Source organism: Fukomys damarensis, unplaced genomic scaffold (assembly GCF_012274545.1).
Source record: "Fukomys damarensis isolate Sample0158 unplaced genomic scaffold, DMR_v1.0_HiC HiC_scaffold_17, whole genome shotgun sequence".
NCBI lineage: Eukaryota > Metazoa > Chordata > Mammalia > Rodentia > Bathyergidae > Fukomys > Fukomys damarensis.
In genome coordinates this window covers 1,235,880-1,245,069 of record NW_022900929.1, presented here as the reverse complement: position 1 = coordinate 1,245,069, position 9,190 = coordinate 1,235,880, and the positions used below count along the sequence as shown (strand labels likewise).

The following is a 9,190-nucleotide window of genomic DNA, read 5'->3' as shown; positions in this document are numbered from 1 at the left end:
GGTGATCGCAGACAGGCAAGCAGGCAGGCAGCTGAAAAAAACCCCCTCTGGGGTCTTTGGGGCCTTCCTGGTCTGTTGTCGCGCAGGCCGGGGGCTCCCGCGCAGGCCGGGAGCTCGCGCGCACACCGCCGGGTGATCGCAGCAGGATCTCAGTGTTTTAATTGGTATTTCTCTAATGGCCAGAGATGTTGAACATTTTTTTAAGAAATGTATTTATTGGGTATTTGTACTTCTGAGAAGTGTCTATTTATTTCAGTTGCCTATTTTAAAAAACTGGGTCTTATCCTTATTAAACATTTGGTGTTTGATGTGTACCTCTCTCACTCTCTCCTCTTGGTTTAGTTAATCCTGTGTAGGGACTGCATTAAATGCTTTGTCAGTTAGAGGCACAGACCCATTTGATTTTGTGCTCTTGGTGTGATTTTTTAGCATGTGACAGGTGCCTTAAGTCAAAACTTTTACCAGGGATTGAACTCGGGTCCTTGTGCTTGCAAGGCAGGCAGTGGAACCACTGAGCTACATCTCTGGCCCCAAAGCTTTTAATAGACTTAACTGGTCATTGATTTTTAGGATTTGACTCTTTTAACTATAAGAATCAGGCACCAGTTTTCTTAAATAGAAATTAATGATGAAAATATTGAATATGCCGCCATAGTTTGTAATTACTAAATCTTTCAACCGAGGAATGGATTAAGGTGTGTGTGTGTGTGTGTGTGTGTGTGTGTGTGTGTGTGTGTGCGCGCATGCACGTTTATAAAGTGGAGTACTGCTCGAGATATTTTAAATAAATGGATGCACCTTGAGACCATACTTTTAAGTGAAATACATTGGACACACATGTTTAAATACTGGATTGTGTCTGTGATGTGAGACACTGAAAGGGTAAATAAGGACCAAAGTGTATAATACTGAGAAATAGGAAGAAAATGTTCAAATGGGAAAGGAAAAGAGAATAGAAGGAAAAATGGAAACAGTGCTTTTGTGAATAAGGAGTGGAAGAGGGATTAAAGGAAAGGAAGGGGAATGGGAAAAAAGGAAGAATCAAGATAAGTCATGTACAGGTACAAATTCCCTACAATGAATGTTATCATCATGTATGTCTAAAATGTACTGATAAAATTAATTAAAAAATAAACATACTGAGTATGCTGCCATTTTATAATTTATCTCTGATTACCTGTGCCTCATACTAGGTAGGGTATATTTGGTGTCTCTTGAAGCACTTGACTATAAACGTTGATAATGAAATTCACATTTGCTTGCAAATACTGATGAAATTAAAGCAGAGAAATCAACTTACCCAGGTCTACCTAACTAAGGGAAGTGGGCAGTTTGTCTCAGTGGAATCCTCAGCTCATTTGTTGGTGGATGTGATGACTGATACAATTTTGTCTTCCAGCTTTACAGAGAAGACGATACCCAATGTCATTATCTCACATCGCTACAAAGCACAAGACACTCCAGCCCGGAAGACATTTGAGCAGGCTTTGACTGGGGCATTCATGTCTGCTGTCATCAAGGATCTGCGGCCCAGTGCTCTGCCTTTTGTTGCCAGCTTGATTCGCCACTATACCATGGTGGCAGTGGCTCAGCAGTGTGGTGAGTGTGGGAGTTGTTGTAGCAGAGGACATGGTTATTTCCCTTCTTCATGTGCTTTAGAAACTTGGTCAGTGTTCAATGTCATTTCAGAGAGGCTGAGTAGCTGGTTGATTTTTGGCTTTTTTTTTTTTTTTTTATACTGGGGATTAAGCCCAGGGCCTTTGCACAAAGCTACATTCCAGCACATTTTGTATTTTTTATTTGAAACTAGGATCTTGCTAAGTTTCTAGCCTGGATGCTAGACCTGAACTGCAATCCTCCTGCCTCAGCTTCCTAAAGTGCTGGGATTAGAAGAGTGTGCTACCATGACTCCTCTTCCTTCTCCTCCTCTTCCTCCTCCTCCTCCTTTTTCTCTTCCTCCTTTAATGACATTGATAATGATCATTGGTATTTAAGTGGTTGGTGCTATATTGACTTAAAAGTTATAACCAAGTTTTGTAATTTTATTTATTTATTTTTGGTACTGGGGATTGAACTCAGGACTTTGTGCTTACAAGGGAGGCAGTGGCACCACTGAGCTGAATCCCCAGCCCCACGTTTTGTAATTTTTAAATAATACCCAATGTAATCTTCAGGCCCTTTGTTGTATGTGTTTATTTGTACAAGAAAAATGAGGGTGGAGTATTTTTGGACATACTGCAGGTAAAAGTGGGATGGTTTGGTGTCCACTCATTGCTGATCTTTCTCTGGCCTAAGATGTTTTCCAAGACCACCTTCCTCCTTCCGCCCTTTTACCTGCTCTGCTCTCTGACCAGTTCAAATCTCCTGTGCTGAGCTTGCTTCTGCCTGAGGTAGTTGTTGGTGCTGTTCCTCCTGCCTAGAATGGCTGCTTACCTCTGCCTCAGTGGCTGTCAGGCTCCTGGTGCTGGAAGATCAGTTATACTATTTCTGTCCATTTCTAGTCCATTGAAGATGATGCTTTTGTAAAGGATAAGAAAAATGCCACTGCTTTCTAAAAACAGGCCCTCAGTGTTTGCATCTCCCAGCCCAGTACCATTTAGTCTATGGACTGCAGTTGAATAGCACTGCTCCAGATGGACCTCAGCTTCTCACTCCTGAGACTCACTGGCACTCTTCTGTGAGCTCTCCCCCTTTTCAAACTTTTCGGCCAGAACAGTAATCATACAACTAAATAGCTCCTTGTTTCTTGGGGATTCTTCTTCATGAACACTGTGTCTCTAGCAAAGTTAATCCTGATAATCACTGTCTTGCCTAGTCCTGGGTGTTCATTAAGTGATAATTCCAAGTTGCTGTGGCCAACTGTTCTCTGACCATGTATATTCTCTGGTGCACTTGGCTACTGCTTCTTTTTATTTTTAGTTTTGAGACAGGATCTTGTTAAGTTGCCCAAGCTGGGTATGAACTTGTGATCCTCCTACCTCAGCCTCCCAGAGAGCTGGGATTATATAAATGTGTACCACACCCAGCTGCTATTGCTTTTACTGTTACTTACATGGCTGGAATGTCCAGAACATAACTTGTCATTTCCAGTGCCCCTTACTCTGAATTCTTAACTTCAAGGAAAAAATGAGGTCGTTTTGTAGTTTGAGGACTAGGAATGGCCATGGGAATGAGCTCCACTTGTTCATGTACCTGCTGTCTTCTCCTTCCAGGTCCTTTCTTGTTGCCTTGCTACCAGGTGGGCAGTCAGCCCAGCACAGCCATGTTTCACAGTGAAGAGAATGGGTCCAAAGGAATGGATCCCTTGGTTCTTATTGATGCAATAGCTATCTGTATGGCCTATGAAGAAAAGGAACTTTGCAAGATTGGGGAAGTGGCCTTGGCTGTGATATTTGATGTTGCAAGCATCATCCTGGGCTCGAAGGAGAGGGTAAGGAAGAATGAGGAATATCTTCTGATATTGGGGGGTGTTTGTACCGGAGAGTAGTTGTTGTACAAATAGGTAGTTTGAGAAGCTTTGGTACCTTATGTGTTGTTTGTTTCTCTCTCTAGGCGTGCCAGCTTCCCCTTTTCTCTTACATTGTGGAGCGCTTGTGTGCCTGCTGTTATGAGCAGGCCTGGTACGCAAAGCTGGGAGGTGTGGTGTCCATTAAGTTTCTCATGGAGCGGCTGCCTCTCACATGGGTTCTTCAGAACCAGCAGACTTTCCTCAAAGCACTCCTCTTTGTCATGATGGACTTAACTGGAGAGGTAGGTGGTGGGTGGCTTTGAGGCTGAATAACCATGCTGCTTTCAAATAACTGGTCTTCATGGAGAGTGGTCTATCTGAGGCAGTTCTGCAGTGTGCCCTCCCAGCAAGGAAGTGTTAATAGTTTCCTTACAGTATCTCTAATATAGGGCCAGCTCCAATCACCTCTCCCGGACGGGCTGTTTCTGGGTACTTGAGTACTGGTTTGCTTGCTCTGGAATAGTCACAGCCTCCAGTGCATGTGAATGAAGTTGGGGGTGGTGTGCCACTTTCCATGTACCACAAGTTTCCCCAGGTGTTCCATTCGTGTGAAACCATTTGCAGATCTAGCAGGTACTGAGAGAATAGGATGGGCATCGCCAGTTTAACTGTTTGATAATACCATGTTATGTCCAGGTATGTTTTCTGGATGACAATTTGGAATTGCCTACAGGGAGGTGATCAGGTACTAAAGTGCTAAGTGGATGATGTAAAGTAAAATAGTCTTTCTCGTTTAAGCATCTGGTGTGAGGGACTGCATTTAAAGCAGACAGGTGGGTGTGGTGGGCAGTACCACCCTCCTTTTCCTTCTGAGGCCTCCTTGATCTACAGGTTTCCAATGGGGCAGTTGCCATGGCAAAGACCACCCTGGAGCAGCTCCTTATGAGGTGTGCCACGCCTTTGAAAGATGAGGAACGAGCTGAAGAGATCGTGGCAGCTCAGGAGAAGTCTTTTCACCATGTGACCCACGATTTAGTTAGAGAGGTCACCTCTCCAAATTCCACTGTGAGGAAACAGGCCATGCATTCACTGCAGGTATTGGCCCAGGTCACTGGAAAGAGTGTGACAGTGATTATGGAGCCCCATAAAGAGGTGAGACTTCTGACACTGGAACCAGGATGATTTTTATTTTTTTAAAATTTGAGTTGTAAATACTGTTTATTTCAAAAATTTCTATTTGTGCATGTTCTTTTTGGTTTCGTATATGCAGTTTGCAATGTGTTTACATTTATAGCTGTGTCACTAATTATTAGTGTCAAGAATAAAAGGCTGGTTTCCTGAGCCTTTATAGCACTATACAGACCTCTAGTTTTGCTTTTTTTTTTTTACTTGTTTTTGTTTTGTTTTAATGAATAGAGGTCACTCTGGAGTCTTCGGAACTAAAGGTTTCAGACAGGTTTGTCCACAGCTCAATTCTAGCACATGAAACATGTCCTTCCTGCCTTGTTGTTCTGTAATAACTGTATCTCACAATTTCCAAAATGGTCAGTGTGGAATATTGCCATGGCAAGCATTTGCTGTTCAAGGGGCAGCTGGTGAGTGGTGTCCTCCCTTGGCTTTCTCTAGGTCCTCCAGGATATGGTCCCACCCAAGAAGCACTTGCTGCGACATCAGCCTGCCAATGCGCAGATCGGCCTGATGGAAGGGAACACATTCTGTACCACGCTGCAGCCCCGGCTCTTCACAATGGATCTTAATGTGGTGGAGCATAAGGTGTTCTACACAGAGGTAGGGGGTGGTGATGTGGAGTGGTGTGCGTGGTGATGTGTCTGCTAGTGTGTCTTTGTACATGAAGACTGGTTAAGCAGAGTTCAAACAAGGCTCAGGCAGTGGCACAGGTAACCAGTTTTAGCCTGGCACAGCACTCAGAGCAGGTGTGTTGTATTTGGGATCTGGTAGGAGGAAGGCCTGATGCCCAGAGATGTTCAGCTAAATGTTGCTATTTTCTGAGTCCTCGGGACTCTGCTAGCTTTTCCAAGAACTATGCTCTAACATAGGGCCTTTAAAGTTGTGTTTTAGAGATATAGTAAGACTGTACCTCACATTTTTAACTGCTCTTAGCTGGCACCCAGAATAAGGCTGCCCAGGGCAAGTGCCACGCTGTTGAACTTTATTAATCGTTCAATATGCTGTGCGTGAGACATCAGGAGTGCCCTTGCTTAGCTCTTACAGATACTTTTTCTTCCCATTTTGAAGTCATGGCCGCTGAGCCCGAGGGTTTGTTTCTTAGCCAAGACCACAGAGCAAGTGAACTGCAGAGCTAAGGCGGTAATCAGGAATGCTTACTTCAGAGCATGCTTTCCAATCCCTGCACTATACAGCTGTGTTCTTTTTTCTTTCTTTTTTTTGGTACCGGGGATTGAACTCGGGACCTTGAACTTGAGAAGCAGGCGGTGGCACCACTGAGTTAAATCCCCAGCCCTGCTCTTGTCTTGTTTAGCGCACTTGACTTGCCTCTTGACCCAAACGCGGGCTCTCACTTGACATCTTCTAGACACATGTCACTGCAGACATGCCAGTGTGAGGTGATACTGCAGTGATGAACAGAAATTAAACTGCTGGTATAGTCAGATGGTAAGCCTTAATTCTTAGAGTTTAATAACGATCTAGTAGTCCTGATTTGGAATTTTTAAGGATCCAAATTATGCTTTTGCAAAGACTGTTAGAGTAAACTGAAACCAAATTCCCAAGGAAGTAAATTCTTTTGGGATTATGTTAAGTCTGAATTTCCGATTATAAAAGTTTACCTCTTGTTTTTTTTCCCTTTTTAAGTCTTTCAGTTTTGCTTGAGCATGGTGATCATCTGATTATATGGTTGAGCTGTTACACCTTGTTCCCCTTGATTTGACAGGGTCAGGAGCCTCTGGGATGTGGGAGAACAGCTTCCCTTGCTGTTCTGGGGTCAGATTTATTATAACCTGCACAGACAGCTGTTCCTAAACCTAGGACCAGAAACGTGCTATGGAGGGCATAAAACTTGTTCTGTGCATGCTCATCAGTGTGCTGGCAGCACCAGAACATGCAGGGGTCTCCTGAAAAGATAGATACCTTAAGTCAGTCCTTTCCTTGGAGATGCAGATTCAGTAGATGTAGGGTGAGACCTGGGAATCTATTGTCTAAAGATTTCTCAGGAGATCCTGTGTGTGAATATGTTTGGGACACATATGGTTACTCCTACACACAGACATTCACATACAAGGAAAATATAGTTGAACGTCTTATAAGAATCTGATAACAGGCTGTGGGGGCAATCTGGCTGCGACATCTGTCGCCCCATTGATTGCCAGGGTTGATTCGGCTGATCTGGCTGGCTAGGCGGGTGTCCCCTTCCTCCCTCACTGCTCCATGTGCGTCCCTCCCGAAGCTGCGTGGTCGGTTGAAGAGGACAACCACTCCCAATAGAGGAGGACCGTTTCCTCGGTCAAGGGTATACAAGTAGCTGCACTCCCCCTGCTAGAACCTCCAAACAAGCTACCAAGAATCTGATAACAGTGGTTTCCTCTGGGGAGTTGAGTGGTATGGGTGGTTGGAAGTACTTTTTACTATATATTCTCTGCTTTTATACTATGTTGTACTATTTTAAATCTTTTACTAGGTAGGAATCTTTAAGTGAAAAAAGAAGGTTAAGTCTGTGCTAACTGAGGTATAAGTAAAGGGGAAAATAGTGATAGAATGACATATATCATATTTTAGGTATTAGATATTACAAGTGAGCAACCCGTTTGGGACCCCTCCTGTCTCTCAAGGGCTATTCCTATTTCCCATCCCTATTCCTCATTCTCAGTTGTTTGTGCTTCTTCCCTTTTTGCACCCAGGTACCCCTCTTGATTGGTCCTATCTCTCACTAAATCTTTCCCACTCTTAACTTCCATCGTTCTTGGAATTCATTCTTTGATTTCAGGGAACACAAACTCGACACATCAGGTCCTGGAATGTGGAATCTGTGAAGATGTCTTTTCTTTGCAAGGAGACAGAGTTGCTCTCCTGCTTTGTGGTCACAGTCTGTCATGACTGTCTCCCTCACTTACCTCTTCTTGGAAGAGCAATACATTGCCCATTTTATTGACAAGATTCAAGTGTTTTGGGGGTTGAAAAAAATTTTATTGGCATTTTTAGAATGACTGTAGAGTGAACATATTGGTGAATATGGAGCGGTAGAAGAAGCCATTGGCATATCTAGAGAGAGTGTCATTTATTGTGATGAAGACGAAGCTCACATTGCATCTGTATATTGCACTGTATGTGCAACTCACTTGTGCTCAATGTTCTCAAGTTACATGCCATTGAATTTGTTTGCTTGGAAGAAAGTTGTCAGACCTGCCCACTCATCTGCTGTGTCTGCACAGAATATGAAAAACATCAAGGACATAAGCATTCAGTATTGGCATGAGAAGCTAACCAGATCCAAGCATCAGTTTTAGATATGGCTCACTACATAAGGACGAAACTTCACTGACGGAATTTCACATTATTCTAGAGAATTAATTGAATCATTCAACACATTGAAGGAGAAAAACAAATAGTAGGAGATCTAATTGGAATGGCTCACACAGAAAATAATGGAGTTAGCATTTACTGAGATAGAGGAACCGGGTACTGCAGAGAATGCGTGATCCTATGTCTGAGCTAATTTTTCTGTTCTACATGAAATTCTGTGTTATCAAGAAATGGCTCTAAGAGTTGTTGATGCTCATGTTTATGAAAAACTGATTTGGCTTAGGCAACAACAAGAAGAGAAGACTTTTGTTGTCCCAAGTTTCAACTACCTGCCTTTATTGTGAAAAAACTGCAGCAGGATGATTATAGAGTTGTCTTGGCAAAACAGAAAATTACAGGATCATTTGAAACATTGCAGAAACAGCAACAGTTTACAGAAGTCGCAAATCATATTTAGTTGGATGCCAGCATCCCTGTCACTTGTACAAAGGACAGTAGAATTTACATTGGGTCCAAAATGGAAATTCACGTTGTTACATTGGGAATAGATGGTGCTGGAAAAACTACTATTTTGTTTAAATTAAAACAGGATAAATTCGTGCAACATTCCAACAATTGCTTTTAATTTGGAAACTAGAATATAGAAATCTAAAAGTCATCATTTGGGATGTAGGTGGGAAACACAAATTAAGACCATTGTGGAAACATTATTACCTCAATTCTCAAGCTGTTGTATTTGTTGTTGGTAGCAGTCATAGAGACAGAATTAATGAAGCACACAGTGAACTTGCACTTTGCTCCTGATTTTTGCTAACAGGACGTTGCTGGAGTGCTTGCTGTCCATTGGAGAAATCACTGAACTTCTCAGTCTCAAAAGCTGTTGTGGCCACAGCTGGTGTTTTCAGGATTGTGATGCTTGAAGTGGTATGGGCCTGTCTGAGGGGTTGAACTGGCTCTCATGGCAACTTGTTGCTGCTGAACTATTGGATGTTGCTTGATTTCAAATCCTGAGGATATTTAGTTTTGTGGTTAAGCGTTATTTTGCACACAGCACAAATTCTATACCACAAATAATGATAGTTAATTTAAGGATGTGCATAGAAGAGAATCATGGACTGAGTGTATGTTATTGCTTCTAAAAAATACTCTCTGACAAAATTTGAATTATTAAGCAGATTAGATTGGATTAAGTGGAGATTGCTTAGATATACATCCTTTTTTTTTAAAAGTATTTTAGTTTTCCAG

The 9,190-nt window shown here is 42.5% G+C and overlaps 1 protein-coding gene and 1 pseudogene across 1 annotated transcript in view; both read left to right on the top strand.

Moving 5' to 3' along the window:
- The window catches only part of Trrap (transformation/transcription domain associated protein), a 139,493-nt gene that overhangs the window by 52,118 nt on the left and 78,185 nt on the right, over positions 1-9,190 (top strand). The window contains exons 24-28 of the mRNA XM_033764788.1: positions 1,400-1,599; positions 3,213-3,430; positions 3,553-3,750; positions 4,340-4,600; positions 5,075-5,236. Coding sequence (XP_033620679.1) covers positions 1,400-1,599; positions 3,213-3,430; positions 3,553-3,750; positions 4,340-4,600; positions 5,075-5,236 — 1,039 coding nt within the window. The remainder of the gene's footprint in view (positions 1-1,399; positions 1,600-3,212; positions 3,431-3,552; positions 3,751-4,339; positions 4,601-5,074; positions 5,237-9,190) is intronic.
- LOC104875345 lies at positions 7,349-8,956 on the top strand (annotated as a pseudogene).